The sequence below is a fragment of the Schistocerca cancellata genome, chromosome 3 (genome assembly GCF_023864275.1).
Source record: "Schistocerca cancellata isolate TAMUIC-IGC-003103 chromosome 3, iqSchCanc2.1, whole genome shotgun sequence".
In the NCBI taxonomy this organism is placed as follows: Eukaryota; Metazoa; Arthropoda; class Insecta; order Orthoptera; family Acrididae; genus Schistocerca; species Schistocerca cancellata.
The window spans coordinates 402,517,115-402,539,433 of record NC_064628.1 but is presented as its reverse complement, the minus strand read 5'-3'; the positions used below and the strand labels follow the sequence as shown (position 1 = coordinate 402,539,433).

Here is a 22,319-nt window from a genome sequence, read left to right as displayed (position 1 = left end):
TATCACTTTGTTGTTGTTGTAGCCTTCAGTCGAAAGACTATTTTCGTAAAGTTTGCCATGCTAGTCTGTCTTGTGCAAGTATATTTATCTATTCATAACTGCTGAAACATATGTCCATTTGAACCTGCTGAAGCTTTAGTCTCTCTCTTCAATATTTTTTTTACCTCCTCCCCCCCCCCCCCCCCCACTGTGTTTACTGAATTAACTATTTCTTGATACTTGAGGGTGTGTTCTACTACCCTACCCCTTCTTTTCATAAAGTTCTCCCCATTTTGATTCAATAATTACTTATTAGCTACCCAGTCTACTCATCTCATCTTCAGCATTCTTCTGTAGCAGCATATTTCCAACACTTCTATTGTGTTCATGTATGAACTAGTTATTGTCCATGGTTCACTTCAATAAAAAGCCACAATTGAGAAAAATACCATCAGAAGAGACTTCCAACACTTAAATTTATATTCAGTGTTAATGTATTTCACTTTTTTAGAAACGCTTATTATGCTATGGAAATACAGCATTTTATATCCTCTTTGCTTCTGCCATCATCAGTCATTTTGCTGTTCAACTAGCAAAATTCATCTACTTCTTTCCTACCTAATTCCCACATCACCACCTCATTTAATTTCACTATCTCAGTTACCATTAGCTTTGATCTGTTTGGATGGGCTTATTAAGGACCATATGCTAATTTCAATTCCTTATTCATTGTTCTTTTTTCCCGTCTGCTTATCTCTTCACAGTGTTTTGTTTGTTCACAATGTTTTTTTCTTCCTGTCTTCTGACAACTTCAGACAAGCTTTTTTTCACTCTCCCACCATGTAATCCTTTCATATTAAATACTTTTTTCTTAAACATTTCTGCCAGTTGTTTCTTCAGCTTTTCTATTACTTTTTCTAAATACTTCTTTATTTTGTGTATCCACTTGCTGATGACTTCTTATACCACAAATATTTGAAGACCTTTTTGGTTAATCTACTGTCTGTCATTTGATATAAATGACACTGTCATTTTCTCATTACTTCTGAATTTTTTCTGTTTCAATAAATTTCATCACTACTACATAATTTTCAACCTTCCATAGCTTTTTGTGGGCCTAATATTTTCTTAATGATTCACATTTCAGGTATTTACTATTTATCTAAATTATAGTTTGGTACTAGATATTCACTTGCATATAGACATTTTGTCTTTACTTCTGTATTTTAATGCCTTATTTTTGCATCTTTTGACTCACATCATTTGTTGTTAGTTCTTTAGTTATACCATAGACCCTTTCCATTTTGTGTGTCTTTTCCTCTACAGCAGCTATTTCCAAACCAGTTTTTGAATTATCTTCTGAAGGTATTACAATTGTAAAGCTTTTCTATTTGGCTAATATCTGTTTTCAGAAAAGTGTTAAAAAATTGGCTTCTTCTGCAGAAATTAATGAGGCGCTCTTACTGACTACTTCTCCTAAAAGTTTAATGTGCATTACAGCCTATGTCACATTTTCAGAAAGTATAACAAAGTCATCTGCAAATGCAAGACAGTTTATTCCAATAAGTTATTTTTGTTTCCTCTTCCCAATCAAATTGGCGAAATCTTATATTTGTTTAGTTTTTTGTTTCAAATTTTCAGTGTTTTTGTAGAACACAATTAAAAAGAATTAGGGAGAGACCATCATCTTGCTGTACACCTGTGTTTATTTCGAAGGCTTTAGATATTTCTCCCATAAATTTCACTGGAGATACTGTGTCTCTAAGTGTTTCATGAATTAGATTACCTAATTTAGACTTTACACCAAATTCTGTGACTATTCTGTCTATAGGGAGTATGTCAACAGATCAAAGGCCTTTCGAAACCAACAAATATTACTACAGTAATTCAGTAATCTGTGGCAAATGATTGACTTCAAATTAAGTATTTGTTCAGAAAATGGCCTGCCCTCCCTAAAACCACCTTGATGTTCACATAAATGATTTTCCAGTTTTGTTTCTATTCTGTTTAGTAAAACATATTATATTTCGTCCTTTTTTGAACAGAAAGGGGCGGGGGGAACTGAAACATGGTGCCAGCACATAACCTGCTCCTCTCTGATAGCACCTATGTAACTGCCAAGCTTAATGTCCTCATCTGATGGATGGATACCCACAAACAGTGTTGCATCCCCTCACTCCATGAGAAATTGTGGAAAGATTTGTAATTTAAATCAGGACATTGGTGCAGAGACTGATGATCAGAAACGTAACGTCGCAACAGCACCGGCATTGTTGGTATCCTTTGCTACAAATTCAGGTACAGGCCACTCATACACATTCACCATAGAAAATTCCTATGATCATCCCTTTTTGTAACTTGTACAAATTGTTCGACTTTCCATTTTAACAAAGAGCAAAGTATGTGTAGGCAGCTTTCTAATTTTGTGGCATATTTACATTACAATGTAATTTTCCACCCCAATAATTTTCTTTGTCTTCACTATTCAATTATTGCTCAAATTATACAATTTCAGTAAATTTCACACTTCTCAGTAAAGATTTTCAGGTGAATTGCAGTATTGGTTTCTTCTTGGGAAATTAGTAGAGTGATATCTTCATTTGGGAGCAACAGTTCAACAAGTGTTTTTTTTATTTGTATTTTCTGTTGAAGTCTATCAGTCTGTCACTTCCTCTAGTCAAGTTGTGCCATAAATCTCTTTTCTCCCAAGTCTTGTTCAGTAACTCTTCATTAGGTATCTAGTTTACCAATCTAACCCTCAGAACTCTTCTGTAACACAACTTTTCAAAAAACTTCTCTTCTCACTTGTAGTGTTCATGTTTATTGTCTCCGCTTCAGTTCCATGAAAGACTGACATCTAGGCAAATACTTTCTTAAAAAGACTTCCTAATACTTAATTTTTATTATATGTTAAAATATTTTTGTTTTTCAGAAACACTTTTCTCGTTATTGCTGGCCTGCTTTCTATGTCCTTCTTACTTCATCCATTGTCAGTTACTGAGCTACCCAAACTCCAAAACTTGTCTACTATTTTCAGCATCTTATTTCATAAACAAATTTTCAGAGAATCACCTGATTTAATTCCACTATACTCTAATAGTCTTTTTTACTTTCAATGATGTTGATCTTGTTATATGTTTTTCAAGACTTTTTCCATTCTATTCCGCTGCTCTTCAGTGTACAGATTGAATAACATGGAGCCAGGGGTTGCAGCCCTGTGTCCTTGCAATCTGAACTATCTACAAGTTGTAGATAAAATTTCACTCCATTTCATTTTCTTGTGCATCTCAATAATTATAATTATAATCAATGAAATCTTGAAATAAAAAGAATTTCATAGTTAGTACAGGTTAGGTGAAATTAAGAATGTTTGTAAACCAAGAAACTCAGTATTTTGAATGAGTATAGATCAATGTTGCAGTAAAAGTTTATTAGCTGGATTGAAAGCTGTTAGGACACATGGTACTAAGACAATTAAAGACTCAATTTCTTCTGCAAAATGAAAATTCTTTAGTGAAACTAACTGCACCATAGGAAAAGGCAAAACATAATTTACTGTCTGAATAATAAGATTGTGGGAAAGATTGTCTCTGAAGTAATTTTCATATTTACCAGGTCTAAAATTGAATTGGAATAAAGGAGACCAAGTGTTTGCTCTGAGAGATACAAAAACAAATGAAGGTATTTCACTTTGCTATGTTTTAACCATTGTATGTTATACAATGTAGATACTTCATTTAGAGGGACATAATTTGACTCAACAGGCTAGTAACTATGTTAACGTCCAAAGTACTTCTTAATTGATGCTAGCAGTTAAGTTTTCTGTGACTTTAGTTAGGGACATATAGTCACAAAGTCTGCCGATTAATGCCGTTTACAGTGTGTTCTAAGTATAATTATAAAATTAGAAATACTTTTAATGCTAAACCCTGTGATAATAAATAAAGTACGTCAAAATCATAATGTACATAAATAATGTAATTTTGGAATAGTTGAGAACATTTGTAAATACTTTCTACTCACTTTATGAATTACATTTGTTTCTTGGTAGATTTCATATCTCTTAATTCAGATTTCATTTCTTATAATATAATATTGATAGATAGAAAATCTACACACAAAGTGGCAGCAGGAGAAAACATACAATATGGAAATCCCCAAGCTTTCGGAGCTAGTGGCTCCTCCTCCTGGTGGAACAGTCAATGGGAAAGGAAGAGGAATGAAGGGAAAGGACTGACGAGGTTTAGGAAATATGGAGAGTTATGGAAAAGTTGCCCAGAACCCTGGTTCACTGGACAGGATGAGAAGGAAAGGTTGATTGTTGGTGCTTGCACCAGATGAGATTTGAAAACCTGAGAATTTAAATGTGGAAAATCGGGTAGTAAGGAATACTTTTTAAAAATCATGTAAGAAGCAGTAAGAGCAGCAAGCTAAGTGTCATATGAGTGGTACATGGGTGAGAGGGGTGGGAAAAACAGACAGGTCAGAAAATAAAAGGTATAGTAAGGAGTGAAGAAGAGGAATACTCACTGAAAAGAAATGCTGGGACCACAGAAATTAATGTAAATTTAGGTCATGAGGGCAGCGAGAATTCAGTACACATTGTGATGCCATTTTCTGCCTGCAGAGTTTGAGAAACTGGTGACAGGCGAGAGAACCTAGTTGTCATGTGTAGTGAAACAGGCACCGAGGTCACGAGTGTCATGTTGTGGATCGTGCTCTGCAACAGGACATTGTGTATTACTGGGATACACACTCTGTCTGTGCCTACTCATCCTAACTGACTACTTGGCAGTAGTCACATCAATGTAGAAGACCAAATAGTATGTACTTAAAGGCTGGTACGTGACAGGTTGTGTCTCATGCGGCTGCCCCTTTGATAATACATGTTTTGTCAGTTACAGAGCTGGTATAGGTGGTAGGACGGTGTGTCGGGCTAGTCTCCAACAGGTATGGTCACGGGGCTTGGAGTCATAGCCTAGGGAAATGGGAGCAGAGAGAGCATAGGGTCTGACAAGTGTATTGCAGAGATAGTTAGAGGGGACGGGTGCTGGTGATGAGAAGCTATTCTAGGTGTGGCGAGAAAAATGTCAGGCAGAATGGACTTCATTTCAGAGCACAATTTTACGAAGTTGTGGCCTTGTTAAAGTAGTTGGTTAATATGTTCCAGACCTGGAAAGCACTGTGTGAAAAGAGGTGTACTTCTGTGTTGTTTTTGGAGGAATCAACATTGGCTGTAATGGCCTGGAGTATCTGCTTTTGAACTAGGCTGGTGAGATAGTTACATACAGTGAAAGCTGAGGTGAGAATGGTGGTGTACTGCTGTTTAGAGTCTGCATCTGAACAAATATGCCCGGAATGCCAAGGCTGTGTGGGATGGTACATTTTATGTAAAAAGAATGGCAACTGTCAATGTAAGTACTGCTGTTTGTTTGTAGGTCTAATGTGAACAGACGTTTGTAGCTGATGCTCATTGAGGATGAGGTCAACATCAAAAAATGAGGCAAGATATTTGGAATAGGACATATGAAATTTAATTGGGAGAAAGTATTTAGTAAAAATCTTTCTATAGCCAAGATCACATAAATACCTGTTTTTGACAACTGGTTTAGACAGGCTTTGCTGTAAACTACTGGTCTTAAGAATTATTGTGAGTTGGAACCCCATGCCAAGTTGTCATGTTAGTGGATCAAAAGTAGCTCATTATCCAAAGTTTTGTCAGAAATAAAATATTTATAATCAAAAAGCACCTTACGCTCATGGCCTTGTCCATATAAGTAGCACTCACGGGTGATTTTGAAGTCTTAGAAAACACAGTATACAGTAAAATGTACAATAGCACATTTGTTTACATCAGCTTGACACATTCTATTCATTAACAAACCACCTTCAGGTGTTCCAAATCACAATGAACATGTTTTGCAACAATAATTCTTGAAGACTGGAAGATAACAGCAAAGCCTGCTGAAACCGGTTGTCAAAAATAAAGAAGTTATGCAATCTTGGCCATAGAAAGTTTTTTACCAAGGAAAACAGATTGGTCTTTTGCACTTCTCAACATAGAAATTTTAAGCAAGAATGTATTTAGACTCCAAAAAAGTCAACAGGTTAGCCTCGCCGTGAGTGCATTACAAAGATATCGTCACTGTATCTAAGCCAATCCAGTGGATGAAGGCTTGTAGGTCCCAGGAAAGCCCCATCCAAGCAACCCATGAAAATATTGGCATAGGAAGGAGCAATCCTGGTTTGTATGTCTGCCTCTCTGTGGTAAAATAGTTGTTGGTAAGTATAAAGTTGGTTAAAGTGAGCAGGAAGGATGTTGTAGATTTGGAGTAATGTTGGTGGGGGTTGAGGTAATGTACCAGCTGTTATGTAAACACGGTTCAACTTTCTACCTTAGTATGACTACCACCAAGTTATTGGTTAAGATGAATGGGCATAGACAGATGATGTATATTGGTAATACACGCTATCCTGGTGCAGAGCACACGCCACAATATGACAGTTGTGACCTCGGTACCTGTTCAACCACACATGCCATCTGGATTCTCTCTTCTGATGTCAGTTGCTAGGACTGTACAGATGTAGACAGGCTCTTGCCGCCCACCTAGCCTGTCTGTGGTCTCAGCATTTATTTTCAGTGATTATTCCTGTCATTCACTCGCTTTTATTTATACAGGTTGTACTTAAAGCCCGGGAACATGTTCGATTATTTATCGCACAAGAACTAAACATTGTGAAGATGTCAAACATATTGCATTTTGAAGAGAAACTCTGATTTTTTTTTTTACAAATATTAGATATGTGAACCATGAGTGACCCAGCAGACGTCAGTACGGTACTGGTAATTGAATTCTTGCCATACCCATCCCAGCATGGCATCATCAACTGTGACAGTTACTTCCCGTATTCTCTCCTGGAGCTCTGCTGCATCACGTGGTAGAGGCAGTACATATACCATATCTTTAATGTGTCCCCACAAAAAAAATCACATGGAGTGAAATCTGGTGATTGGGGAGGCCATTTCATGAAACAGCTCGCTCCGCACCTGAACTCGCCATGTTTGCGACTAGCGCTGACTGTCGGTAAATCACCAATCTATGCTGTGGCAGTATACAGGGAAAAAAAATTTCAAGGTTTCTCTTCAAAATGACATATGTATGTATGTTAGCTGTACAGTGTTTGGTTCTTGTCCAATAAATAACTGAAAGTGTTCCTGGACTTGATGTGCACCCTGTATATGTCTTTAATTTTCTGACCTGTCTATTCCTCCTCCACCCCTTCCTCCACCTGTGTACTATGTATAATGCGCTTAGCTATCCGCAGTTTTGACTCTTGTACATTGTTTTTTTTAGTAATCTGTATCTTGCGTATTATTGTGTCTTTTATCTTTCAAGTTCTCAAGTTTTCAAATCTTGCCTGGTGTATGTACCAGAAATCAGTCTTTCCTTCTGATCTGGTCCAGTAAGTCTCCCCCGACTCAGGGTTCTAGGTGACTTTTCTGGAACTCTACCCATTCCCATAAACCTTGCCGATCCTTCTCCTTTACCTCTCTTCCTTTCCATTCAACTGTTCTGTCAGGAAGAACAGCCACTGGCTCCAAAAGCTTGGCTCTTTCCATATCTTTTGATGTGTATCATCTCCTGACACTGTTTGGCAAATAGAATTTTTTATCTACCCATATTATATTTTCAAGCATTGATTAATTTCTTTGATAGATTTCATTCCTTGTTATTCTTGTGTAGTGGACTACTTCCTTCAACAAAATTAATCTTTTCTTCTTCTTCTTCTTCTTCTTCTTAAAGTAATGAGAAGCCTGCAAATTTGCTTACAATCTGCCTTAAGTTTAGCATGGCTGCTGTGGTAGTTTCACGTAAAGTTTGATAATCTGCTCCTTGGTCTCTTCGGTATGGGTGACTAAAGTTCCACATATTTGTGTGATTGTTTGGCTGTCAGTGAAATACCAATCTAAGAAAAAATAGAGCCCTGCTTGTGAGCTTCCAGGTAATGGATCATGTGGGACACCCTTCTCCAAGTAATTTTCACTGAGTGAGAGTGAGTTTTGTTGGGTCCAACAGTGTGTTATTAATAGTGGAACAAAACAAGAACTATAACTGGAAATGACAGTCATGAAATTATGGTTTAATTTTCACAGACCTAACAAGGGGAATAGTTGTGAACTGTTGCAGTTTAGAGTTTTCCACATGTGTGTAAAGTGTTTAAAAGTCAGCTTTTGAATTAGACGTCTGGAACAGAATTGTAAACTTTTGCTTGCTGTGAGTCATGTGTCAGGCCATTTTGTTTGTTTGTAGTGAAATAGAAGTTGTGTATCAAAGTGAAATAATCCCATTTCCAAAATTTTGAGCATGTAAAATGTACCCAGAGATTTTGAAAACTTTTTGTAAATAGTGAAATTGAAAGTCTCACCTGAGACGTATGTGAATTTTAATGGGATAATCTGCAATAGATAACATAGTCTTTTATGTGCAGCATGTGTCTTTGTATGAAGTATTTCAAGTGTGTCTTCCTGCAGCTAATAATTTTGACTGGGTGCTCTGTTGCACACTAATACATGCCTTTTTGTGTATTTACATGCTTTTGTATTCAGCTTTAGTTTAACTTATGTAATGCCAATTTTCCAAAATGTTTGGTGCTTCAGGTGTATAACAAAGGGTACAGTGAGAAGGAAAGGGTACAGAGAGTTACAGAGTAATTATTGAAATACACTATGAGTAAGGGGCTTTGTGGTAACAGGTGTTTGCTGGAGGTTGTAACAGTGTGTTCTATAGTTCTGGAGACACAATCATTATTTTATTCATAAATCTAAATTGTACGACTGATTTGAATGTTGTAGGTGAAGAAAACTCATCGGGCTCTGACACGGATCATCATTACGAGATGCTGGATGACATTGTGGCCAAAAATAATCTCAATAACAATGAGATTCCGTTTGATGATTTTGATTCATTCGATTCAGATGAATCTGATGATACCTACATCAGATCGTTGGAAAAGGCAAGTTATTTGGGAAAATATGTTATATCCATAACTTTTTGTGTGTTTTAGTGGCAATAAATTTTCGCCTTTTTGTTAGATGTTTCAAAATGACATCTTTCAAATTTTTTCTTGGCACTTTATATATAAGAATTTTGATGAGATGTTAAAACTTTAGGTGTGTTTGTCCAAGTCTATATTATTATTATTATTGTTGTTGTTGTTGTTGTTGTTGTTATCATCATAATCATCATTATTATTTCATTTAATGATACACTGGAACAAGGAGAGCAATTGTCAGGCTGTTTGAAGTTGCTTCTCAAATAAAAGTTACTTCATTTCAGGTGAATTGTAGGGGAAGAAAAAAAAATAATTGCTTTGTTCAGTTTGTATCTCTTATGTGTTTAAAATCATGTATAAAATATTCTTTGTAGTCATTCCACATCTTGCTAGAGTAAAAAGTTAAGCCTTCAGCAATTGTCTCCATCTTCTACATCAATAACAACTGAGTGTTGTCATACAGGCAGAGTTCATGTCAGTGTTTACAATGTTAGTGTCACCTGCTGGGAGGTTAAAAACTCAGCAATTTATTTGCAGATTAAATGTTGAAAGCCTGCTTCCACACACCATTGAGATTATATTCACTGGCCAAATTTAAATTACTGATTTTCTGATTAGTACAATTGATTTGATAGTGGAGACTCGGTGCGTTGATGCAAAGGACAAGAATTATTTTTCAACAACTTTATTTTATGTTTAGTCACAACACTGTGCTTGGAAAACACTGAATTTTCTAAATAATTATTTTTAATGTCCCCTTAGTGTTGTGCACTACATTGAGAAACTGTGGGTTCCCTGAACTGTACCGGTACAGTTGCTTCCTCACTGGTGCGATATTGTAAATTCCAGAGATTCTGAGGCCAATACTTTCCTCAACAGGGCATTTCTCTTACATTCCTTGACAGTCAAAAAGCAGCACTTATGCCTCATCTACCCAGAACACTACTTATGTGCTAGGTATACCACCACAAATGAAGGCATGCAATAAGCAGATTGTTTTATGATTGTTAAACATCTTCACATTTTCGTTTCGTAGAGAGTGCTAGCACTCTGTCCTCATAGTCATTCTTCCAGAAAACATTTGTATGTAACTAAGAATTCTGTGTTAATGCAGATTGAGACAAATGGTATCCACCGCCGATTACCAGCTCCTCCTCCGCAGCAGAATGTATATGGCATCACAAAAATAGCAGAGGCTGCTGGAAAGAAAATGCTTAAACTTCGGAAGAGCTTTGGAAGGATGAAGTCGGCAAAGAGGAGTACTGCTCAGCTTTCACCCAGTGGTGAGTGAGAATAAATTTCTAAGATAAAAATATTCTCATATTTTACTTTAGAATATCGTAGAAATTAATCCTTGAAGTGAAGTTTTTCTGTAAGCAGTACTCGCTAAACAGGTACACACATATATTTGAGAAACCTAAATTCTGATCTAAATTAATTGATGTTTAGGACACACAAAAAAACTGTCGTTGCTGTTGGCAACTTTAAAGAAAACTGTTTGCAGGCCATACTTTATTCAGCTGAAAATAATGAACCTGCTGAGCCTTTACACATATGAATGTATCCCGTTTGCAAATGAGAATGTCTTAAACAGATCAAGAGACCTACAAGAAAATAGACATGTCCGTAACTGCAAACTAGAAACATCGGTAATGTCCACATGTCTCAATCTGGAGCAGTTTGATGTCAGAAAAATGTTTTACAGGTCACAGTTAAATTATTCAGTAGGCAACCTATTGATTTAAAACAGCAGCAACATAAGAATTCCTTTAAACACATCCTTAAGTTATTTCTGATGGAGCTATGCTTTTGCTCAGTAAAATAATTTGTGCATTATGAAATGCAGTTTTAGTAAGTTGGACTTGTAGTTATGTATAATTTTTACTATTTAAATTGTATTGTTTGTTATTCACAATTTATAATAGAAATTTGTAAACTGAAATGTGTGTATAATATAAACCTTCACATTTTTATTGACTTCTCATCTTTGGTGTGTGATTAACAGGTCCTGAGGTTTTTGTTCTAAATAACCAGGCATCATTTGCTTCAAACTTTTTGTTTTATTTTCTTCTGGCACAAGACACACTTAACTAAAACTTTTCCCGAACAGGCCATGAAGGCCCAACGGTACTGACTGGCCCCTGTGTCATCCTTAGCTCATAGGCGACAAGACGCACTTAGTCCACAGAAAAAAAAAGGTCAGATACGCTGTCACGGGTGGGCTCCCCTACCTGCATACATCACCGGGCAAGAAAAGTGAAGCACCCAGGAAGGGAGGAGAAAACAAAATGAAACTTGGTGTGTCAAGAGTGAGTGTGTGTATGACATGGTTTCAGTTATTACAGCGTCGAGTCAAATTTACCAAGAACTTGGTAGTATGAGTCAACTTACAATATGCTGTTGTATCAGCTCTTGCTTGGATTCTATTGGGCAGAGTGTTGTAAACACATTGTGTCCTCTCCTGAGGTAAGCTGACCCACTACTGCTGCAGCTCATCTCAGATATCCCAGGTAGTGGCTCCGGGGTGGAGTTGACATCAGAGCAGGTCCTACATTTTATGGAAGGCATGTCTGATGCTCTTCCTGGCCAAAGGAGAACCTCGACATTTTGCAGGCACTTCAGAGATGTGCGTAAACTATGTGGACGAGCACTGTCCCATTTAAAACTGCCACTGTAATACTGTCGCACGGGAGGTAAGACATGAGGACGTGGGATATCCGTGATGTACTGTTGTTCTGTCAGAGTTCCCGTTAATCACCACCGGCAGTGATCTGAAGTCGTAGCTGGTCGCTCCCCACAACGTGATGCCAGGAGCGACACTGCCACTCTGGAACTCCCCCCAGGTCACTGTCCTACTCGCTGGCAGGGGTCGCGCAGAACCACAATTTGTGGCCAAACGCTATGCAACACCATTTGTCGGCAGTCCACGCTTCCTGCTTACAGCACCACTACAGATGCGGCCACTTGTCATGTTTGTGGCAGCCTGTCTGTGGGACATAATTCCCTGGTACGGCCAGTGGTGCTGGACGACACAGAATGTTGTGGGGAGTACCCTACCTGTTTGCAGGTGGCACGTGCAGATGCAGAGGGTTCATGCGTGCACGGTACTGCTATCCACCCTCGCAGTTGTCGGACGGTGTCGACTGGAATCTTGACGTCCACTGCGCCTGTTGTCAAGTTCTTGTGCGATCGAACATCAGTCCACTATCACAACCGAACACCACATAAATATGGATATTGCATGATTTGACCATTCGGTCAAACAGAGACCCAAAATGAGATCCTTTCAATCTGTCAGTTGCCAATATTGCTGTCTCACAAGAGTATGCGACCTCTTTGTGTGATCGCTCTGTGTCTGATGCTGTTCGAGCCCCTTGTATACTCTAGGCGGTGTGGTAACTGTGGTAGCAACATAAACATGAATAGTACTAATGCATTGTAATGACAACACTACCTGTCACAAGGAATTGCAGCTCTAATCATTTACATACCCACCAAGTGTGTGTGTGTGTGTGTGTGTGTGTGTGTGTGTGTGTAAAATTATCTTAACTTTTGTTGTATAGGTCAGTTAAGATTCATTTTGCCATCTATTACAATAATTTTGTATTGTTTGTTAGAATGTAAGTTTTTTTGTGACACTTTTTTTTCCTTTAGAGATGATGATTTCTTTAACACAACAGTATTAATATTACCAAAATCCAAATTTATTCATAAGTTTCCATTAACAGTTCCATGTATGATTTTATATGGCTAATGTGTTACTTAAAGATTCATCCACATGATTTCAGTAACTTTCTTATAACAGAGTCACAGTCAGTTTTGGATTTTATGAAAAAGCCAAACTTTATGCAATATAAATGTACAAATTTTACATAAAGAATGAATACTAGAGTCATTTCGGGAGTTATTTATTCCTACCCAACACCTCTTAGACATCACAGTAATAGAAATTCTTCTATGGAATAGGAATTGTTAATGAGAAACTCTTTGTTTCTTTTCAAATCGTACTTTGCTGTCTGACAGATGTTTTACATCACTGGGTAAGTGATCAAAACTTTCAGTTGCAGCATTGTGCACCCTTTTTTGTGCGAAAGATATCCTTAATGTGGAATAATGAATATCATTTTTCTTTCTAGTATAGTAATTATGTACATCATTGTTCCTTTTAAACTGCACTGGATTATTCGCAAGAGACTTAATAAGGGAATAAATATACTGTGAAGCAGCTGTCAGAAAGCCCAAATCCTTAAACAGGTGTCTACGAGACGATCGTGGGTGAGCACCACATATTATGCTTGCAGTACATTTTTGAGCAATGAAGGCTCCTTTCCTAAAGATGAGGTACCTCCGAACATTATTCCATATGACATCATTGTGTAAAAATTTGCAAAATATGTCAGCATACTGATTTGTCTCTCCCAAAAATTTGCTATTATTCTAAGTGCAAATGTGACTGAACTAAGTTGTTTTAGGAGTTCCAAAATGTGCCTTTTCCAGTTAAAATCCTCATCAATTGTATATTTACAAAAAAAATAATATAAAAAAAAAATTAAAGTTTTATTAATATCCAAAAGATTTCAACTACCTACACGAAAATGTGACAGTGACAAAAATTGTTAAAAGCCGGGCTATAAATCGAAAAATGTGCTTCTAGAGGATGTTTAATAATTCAAGCCATTACATACTTGAGCAGTTTTCACCTGAGGCAGCTATGTTTGGCACTTAATATATTTTATTTTGTTTATTGTTATCGGCCACCATCAGAATTAGGAGGAAAAAAGGAAAATAATATCTATTTTACTACGTCTGCACTACACGTAAGTGTCAACATGAAAAGCAAAACTAAAATTACTTTCCACACTGATTAAAAGCATTATTAGATGGTCACCAATTAATCCCATTTCAGACTGGATAAAATGCAGAGTGCAAGCATTACACAGGGTAAAATAGATGTTCTATTCTTTTTCTGTTCTTGATCTGATGATGGCCAATGGTGGCTGATAGCACATAATTATTTGGACCGAATATTAAGTGCAATTAGAAAGGAATTCGTTTTCACCACAATGAAATGTAATTTTTTCCAAAAAATGAAGAAAAAAATTAGCAATTTCTTATAGCTGTCACAGAAAATGCGAAAAAAATGAAACATAAACAAACATTACTCAGCCGAACAGAGATTAAACAAACACACTGGGTGGGTAAAGTCTGTCTTTATAGATCATTGGTCAGTGTGTCAGGCTGCCAGTCACTAAACCCAGATTTGGTTCCCAGTACTGCCAGGGGTTTTTCCTAAGTGGAAGGACTGGAATGTGGTGCACTCAGCATTGTGGTGTCATTTGAGGAGCTACGAGTGAGAAGTAGCTATTACATGGCCAAGAAAGCTAACAGTGGGTGGGACAGTGGCATTCTGACACCACACCACCCCCATTTTCTGTATCCAGTGATGCCATCAGTAGAGGGTGACGTGGCAGTCATCAGTCTGTCTCAGCTGGCGTATAAGTCCTCCCCCCACTCTACTCCTCCACACACCCACACTCTGCTTCTCCAGCACCCGCCCCCTCTCTGCTTCTCCAGCACCCGCCCCCTCTCTGCTTCTCCAGCACCCGCCCCCTCTCTGCTTCTCCAGCACCCGCCCCCTCTCTGCTTCTCCAGCACCCGCCCCCTCTCTGCTTCTCCAGCACCCGCCCCCTCTCTGCTTCTCCAGCACCCGCCCCCTCTCTGCTTCTCCAGCACCCGCCCCCTCTCTGCTTCTCCAGCACCCGCCCCCTCTCTGCTTCTCCAGCACCCGCCCCCACTCTGCTTCTCCAGCACCCGCCCCCACTCTGCTTCTCCAGCACCCGCCCCCACTCTGCTTCTCCAGCACCCGCCCCCACTCTGCTTCTCCAGCACCCGCCCCCACTCTGCTTCTCCAGCACCCGCCCCCACTCTGCTTCTCCAGCACCCGCCCCCACTCTGCTTCTCCAGCACCCGCCCCCACTCTGCTTCTCCAGCACCCGCCCCCACTCTGCTTCTCCAGCACCCGCCCCCACTCTGCTTCTCCAGCACCCGCCCCCACTCTGCTTCTCCAGCACCCGCCCCCACTCTGCTTCTCCAGCACCCGCCCCCACTCTGCTTCTCCAGCACCCGCCCCCACTCTGCTTCTCCAGCACCCGCCCCCACTCTGCTTCTCCAGCACCCGCCCCCACTCTGCTTCTCCAGCACCCGCCCCCACTCTGCTTCTCCAGCACCCGCCCCCACTCTGCTTCTCCAGCACCCGCCCCCACTCTGCTTCTCCAGCACCCGCCCCCACTCTGCTTCTCCAGCACCCGCCCCCACTCTGCTTCTCCAGCACCCGCCCCCACTCTGCTTCTCCAGCACCCGCCCCCACTCTGCTTCTCCAGCACCCGCCCCCACTCTGCTTCTCCAGCACCCGCCCCCACTCTGCTTCTCCAGCACCCGCCCCCACTCTGCTTCTCCAGCACCCGCCCCCACTCTGCTTCTCCAGCACCCGCCCCCACTCTGCTTCTCCAGCACCCGCCCCCACTCTGCTTCTCCAGCACCCGCCCCCACTCTGCTTCTCCAGCACCCGCCCCCACTCTGCTTCTCCAGCACCCGCCCCCACTCTGCTTCTCCAGCACCCGCCCCCACTCTGCTTCTCCAGCACCCGCCCCCACTCTGCTTCTCCAGCACCCGCCCCCACTCTGCTTCTCCAGCACCCGCCCCCACTCTGCTTCTCCAGCACCCGCCCCCACTCTGCTTCTCCAGCACCCGCCCCCACTCTGCTTCTCCAGCACCCGCCCCCACTCTGCTTCTCCAGCACCCGCCCCCACTCTGCTTCTCCAGCACCCGCCCCCACTCTGCTTCTCCAGCACCCGCCCCCACTCTGCTTCTCCAGCACCCGCCCCCACTCTGCTTCTCCAGCACCCGCCCCCACTCTGCTTCTCCAGCACCCGCCCCCACTCTGCTTCTCCAGCACCCGCCCCCACTCTGCTTCTCCAGCACCCGCCCCCACTCTGCTTCTCCAGCACCCGCCCCCACTCTGCTTCTCCAGCACCCGCCCCCACTCTGCTTCTCCAGCACCCGCCCCCACTCTGCTTCTCCAGCACCCGCCCCCACTCTGCTCTTCCAGCACCCCCCCCCCGCCACTTTGCTCCTACAGCACCCCTCCCCCCGCCACTCTGCTCCTCCAGCACCCCCCCCCCCGCCACTCTGCTCCTCCAGCACCCCCCCCGCCACTCTGCTCCTCCAGCACCCCCCCCCCGCCACTCTGCTCCTCCAGCACCCCCCCCCCCGCCACCCTGCTCCTCCAGCACCCCCCCCCGCCACTCTGCTCCTCCAGCACCCCCCCCCCCCCCCCGCCACTCTGCTCCTCCAGCACCCCCCCCCACACTGCTCCTCCAGCACGCCTCCCCCCGCAACTCTGCTCCTCGAGCACCCGCCCCCCTGCCTCTCTGCTTCTCCAGCACCCGCCCCCACTCTGCTTCTCCAGCACCCGCCCCCACTCTGCTTCTCCAGCACCCGCCCCCACTCTGCTTCTCCAGCACCCGCCCCCACTCTGCTTCTCCAGCACCCGCCCCCACTCTGCTTCTCCAGCACCCGCCCCCACTCTGCTTCTCCAGCACCCGCCCCCACTCTGCTTCTCCAGCACCCGCCCCCACTCTGCTTCTCCAGCACCCGCCCCCACTCTGCTTCTCCAGCACCCGCCCCCACTCTGCTTCTCCAGCACCCGCCCCCACTCTGCTTCTCCAGCACCCGCCCCCACTCTGCTTCTCCAGCACCCGCCCCCACTCTGCTCTTCCAGCACCCCCCCCCCGCCACTTTGCTCCTACAGCACCCCTCCCCCCGCCACTCTGCTCCTCCAGCACCCCCCCCCCCGCCACTCTGCTCCTCCAGCACCCCCCCCGCCACTCTGCTCCTCCAGCACCCCCCCCCCGCCACTCTGCTCCTCCAGCACCCCCCCCCCCCGCCACCCTGCTCCTCCAGCACCCCCCCCCGCCACTCTGCTCCTCCAGCACCCCCCCCCCCCCCCCCCGCCACTCTGCTCCTCCAGCACCCCCCCCCACACTGCTCCTCCAGCACGCCTCCCCCCGCAACTCTGCTCCTCGAGCACCCGCCCCCCTGCCTCTCTGCAGCTCCAGCACCCCCCCCCTCCCGGCCACTCTGCTCCTCGAGCACCCCCCCCCCCCCGCCACTCAGCTCCTCCACCCCCCCACTCAGCTTCTCTTCCCCCCCCCTCCCCCACACACAAACACACATACACCTGATGTAGTAACCAAAACAATGAAATAATAAAGAATACTGTCCCCTGCCAATATTGATAGTACTCCTGTAACAATATTAGAAATAGTTTAACTTATGATATGTTCATGTGAGACAGGCACTTTTCCTGACGATGTGATGTGCTGAAAACCTCATAAGGTGAATATAGTTCATAAAGAGGTGGGGAATGGTATTATAACCAACTAAAGACCTATTACAGTAACATCTTCCATTTCAAAAATATTTGAGAGGATTATGCATGAAAAACTTGTTTATTACATAGCATTTAATGTAAAAAGTGGTCTTTTTTTTTTGTTGAGCTTTTCCTCATTACAGAGGCTTATTTCCAACATAATAATTTACTTGGAAAATACAATACAAACAATAAACGTTCTTAAACTATAGTCTCAAAATATTTCTCCAGGTGTTTCGATCTTGCGTGTCCTCTTCCTCTGCGCCCATTCTCCTCATTGTGTGCTGTACATTTTGGAGCCAGGTGGTCACAGGTCGTCGTCTTCTTCTTCTTCCCTCCGGTTCCCACTCCAGTATCAGTTTTGGTATTCTGGCTTCCTCCATTCGTCGTACATGCCCGTACCACTGTAATTTCTTCCTATCCATTACGTCATATATTCTTTCTTTTATTTCCATTCTCCTTATTACTTCGGTGTTCCTTATCTTTTCTTTCCTGGAGATTCTTGCCGATCTTCTCCAAAAGTCCAACTCTAGAGCTTGTATTTTTTTAATGTGCTTCATGTTAATTGTCCAGGTCTCCATTCCATACAGAACTACACTCTCTAATATGGATTTGTATATTAATTTTTTAGTTCTGCTCATTACATTCCTGCTCCATAAGACTGAGTTAAGCATCCCAATGACCCTCCGTCCGCTACTAATTCTTTTATTGATTTCTGACTCTGATTTTCCCTCGATTTCTAAAATGGATCCCAAATAAAAGTGTTCCACAGTCAAGATTAACAGGACAGCAGCAACGACGAAAACAAAAACAGTCATTATGTGAATTTGACAGTAAAGAGGAAAGAACATGAATATTTATTGTCTTTTTAAAAGTATTTGAAGTAGTGGATCATGAAATTCTAATAAAGATTGAAAGTGTATCAGTTGAATCAGATTCCCTGAATGGATTAGAGGGTGATACTAATGAAGATGCAATGAGATGAAATGATATGGCAAAACCAGTCACAACGAATATTTCATGACTATTGAAACTCGGTGTGCTGCCTCTTTTAAGGAATTATCTTAAATATCAGGCTATCTAAGTATGTCTCCAGGACATACTCAAAAAACTTCTATTGTCAATTGTGTTTTCACATAAGATTTCCGAACTTCATAACCTTAGGTTCTTCCATGGGATACTTCATTGGTCATTGATGTGTATTGCTTGTGGCAGAGTAAGCTGAGGTCCTCCAACTTTGTTTCCCTAGGAGTGCTGCCAGTTCTATGTCAGATACTGAGTCTGAGGAAATAAAGCTATAAAGTTTTCCCCTTTCTGCCCAGGCGGCCAGACACCTCTGGCAACCCCTGCAGCCACTGTCGCCATTCCTCTGGTCGAACCCTTGCCAGCCGCCACCACTGCCTCACCTCCACAACCACCGGAGTCTCGTCTACAGCGAGAGGCTCCTCAACCGGACTCGGGCAGTCGGGTTCCTGCGAGGAGTCGCAAGTACTGGTCACTGCGAAAGTTCCGTAGAACTACATCGGTCGTTTCGGCATCCCAGGCCTCGGTTGCCACTTCGATTGCCAATTCTCGAAAGACAAGTTCCACTTTTTACCTGGCTACAGGAGGAGAAGCTTCTAAAGACGATGACAGCAGGTGAGTCTTATATCCATATTAACACTATCAGTCGTCCTATAGCTTCTCACTGCACCACAGTATTAACACAAGAAGTGAAATGTGTTATGGTAGGTATGTGTGTACAATGTCATTTCATTGGCATCTAAATTATTTTATTTGTTGTGTCTTCACGATCATAATAGTGACTTTCAAGTTAGTCTTTCAATTGCTCTGACTAAAAGCTGTAGAAAAGTTGCATAGCATTTACTTCACAGCACGCAACAGTTAGATTTTTACCTTTTCCATTATGCAGTGAGTGTGGGAAAGATTGTGAGTACGTAAATATAAGGTTATTTCTTATAAAGAAATGAATTTTTGCTAATCTTCACTTTATGAATGTTTTTATCTTGAGAATTAATTCTCATTTCAGGTGCTTGTTCAGATTACTATTTTTATATATGATTGTGTTGTTGAAAATTTATTTGCTGTCTATCAGTTCTTAGACATTAGCTGTATTAGGTGTATATGTAATATCTATTAGTAGCATGTGAAAATTTGTGTCAATCCGGGACCCAAACTCGGATCTCCCACTTATTGTGAATGGTTGCATTAGCTACTTCAGCTATCAGTGCACACTCTGGAGGACAAACTAGAACCTCCATATATCATGCTGCCTGCATACGTATGCCATAGTCCACTATATTCATCACCTAATGCTCACCAAGAGTATTAACTGGATTCTCATGGAAGGGAGAACAGAGCTGTGAGGAATCGAGACTGATGCTGCCTGGGTAGTACTTGTACACCTAATACTGCTTGTGTCAAATAATCTGCAGTCAGTTAATAAATTTTTATTTCGTACAGCTGTGGATCATTGATGAGATCTGTTCTTTTGGACGTGCAAGTGAATATGATCACGTAGTTGTGTTTTAAATAGTGAAAGCTCTGTTGTTTGCTTTATAGTTAAAAATGAAGCAAAATATGAAATGCAGCATCCCACTTGGGAATAATAAACAACTAGATCATCATATAAAAACATGAATAAGCACAAGCACCCGAAAATTAGAATAAATTCTCTAATTTCATACTGCATATCCAATTAAAAAAACATCGTAAAAAGATTGGCAGCATTTTATTATGAAAAATAACCTTATAAAAATCACTGTTTGAAAATACATTATTACGAGGGTTGAATGAAAAGTAATGCCTCCACCTTCATTCATTGGGTTTGGATGGGAACGCAGAAATAATCCTCAGAATGTGATCTTTAATTACCAATATTCACTTTCCCACATAATCACCAGCCAATTGGATACATATCTGCCAACGATGAACAAGTTTTCTGAAGTCGTCACGAAAGAAATCGACACTCTATTTCCACAACCTCAGTCCTACAGTCTTCATCAGTAGCATGATGATGTCCCACCATTGAATGGATAAAGGCATCACCTTCATTCTCATAACGCAAGAGGAGTTCCTGAGAAATTTCAAGTCTGTGCTCCTTCATTTCAGGAGTCAGCATCCAGCATCCAGCATCATGCACAGATCTGATAGCCAAGCAAAGCAATAATCTGACCCACACATTCTTGTGAAATGCTGATTTGTGGTTGCAGTTTCTCTCTGAGTGATACGGCGATCATCCTGAATCAGTCTTTCAACATTTTGCTTGTGAAACTTGGTGGTTGTTGTCACAGGATGTCCAACTCTTTGTTTCTCGCGCAGCTCAGATGTTCCCACCTCAACATCTTTAAACTTACTCGCCCAACGACACACAGTACTCACATCAACACAATCACCATCGGATTAATTGTATTGCATTGAACTGGGGACCTAGAAACAACTGAGAGACTTTGTCCTCACTGTAGCCCTCAATGGTACACAATCCCACAATAGGCTACAGCAGTCCATTCACCCAACCGCCGCCTCAGACTGAACCCAGGGTTATTGTGCAGTTCGGACCCAGTGGATTCCCCCAGGAACGTCTCGCACCAGATGAGTGTAACACCAATGTTTACATGGTAGAGTAATCATGGTGTACACGTATGTGGAGAAAGTGTTTGCACAGCAATCACCAACATAGTGTAACTAAAGCGCAATAAGGGAACCAGCCTGCATTCGCCAAGGCAGATGGAAAACCGCCTTAAAAACCATCCACAGGGTGGTCGGTACACTGGACCTCCACATTAATCTGCCAGGGACCAGCACACCTTCCTGCCCGGAAAGCAGTGCGTTAGACAGCACGGCTAACTGAGCAGGGACAATCACCATAAACTGCTTTCATTCTCTGATGAATCTCCTTTGGGGTGATACCTTCTGCTGTCAAGAATTCAATGACTGCATTCCTTGACTGCACATTGCTTAAATCACATTGACTGACCATCTGCACAGGGTTTTATACTTTACACTGTAACAACACAACCGTTCAATGCTAAGGCTTCCCCGCCAACTGGACCTGTAGAGAAGAGGCTACAGAACAAGCCAGTACCTGCTGCAACCCAATGCTGCCAACTGTTGAAGAGTTACGAAGGTGGAGGCATTACTTATCAGTTAACCCTTGTATATTAAAAAAATTTTATTTTTACATTATTTGATTGCACATTATTGTTTTAACTGGAACATTGGTGTGGATTGTTTTGACTGTTATATTGTACACGCTGTGGACTGTCCGTTGCTGCTGTTACAGTGAGTGACCATTTGGAAAATGTGTTCTTTTATCCAGTCCCGTCGACAGCAACTTGCTTTTTCTAGTGGGTGGTGTGGCTTTAAACCCTCCCCTCTCTCTCCCCCCCCCTTTCCTACCACATTTTCATCATCAGTTTTCTGATTGGTTTGATGTGGCACACTTTGGTGTCCTCTGCTGTGCCAGTCTCTTCATCTGAAAGCAACAGTTACACCTGGCATCCTCAGTTATGTGTTCAATATTTTCCAGTCACTGCCCTCCCTGTGATTTTTGCTCTTTAAGGCTCAGTCCAGTACTGAGGAAGTTATTACCTGTTGTCAGAACACATGACCATGCATTCTGTTCTTAATTCTAATTAGCATTTCCACAATATTCTTTGACGACTCTTGGAGAATCTCCAAATTTCTTACCTTCTCAGTCCACGTAATTTTCAGTACTCCTCGGGTAACACCAAACCACAAATCCTCCAGTTCTCTTCTTTGCTGAGTTTTTCATAGCCCACGATTCACTCCCATATGATGCTATACTCCAAAAATACATGCTCAGAAAATTTTTCCTCAACCAATTTTTAATATA

The 22,319-nt window shown here is 41.9% G+C and overlaps 1 protein-coding gene across 1 annotated transcript in view; it reads left to right on the top strand.

Annotated features, from left to right (window-relative positions):
* Positions 1 to 22,319, top strand: part of LOC126175148 (uncharacterized) — a 215,756-nt gene that overhangs the window by 111,898 nt on the left and 81,539 nt on the right. The window contains exons 10-12 of the mRNA XM_049921710.1: positions 8,834 to 8,994; positions 10,148 to 10,316; positions 18,787 to 19,102. Of these exons, the coding sequence (XP_049777667.1) occupies positions 8,834 to 8,994; positions 10,148 to 10,316; positions 18,787 to 19,102 (646 nt within the window). The remainder of the gene's footprint in view (positions 1 to 8,833; positions 8,995 to 10,147; positions 10,317 to 18,786; positions 19,103 to 22,319) is intronic.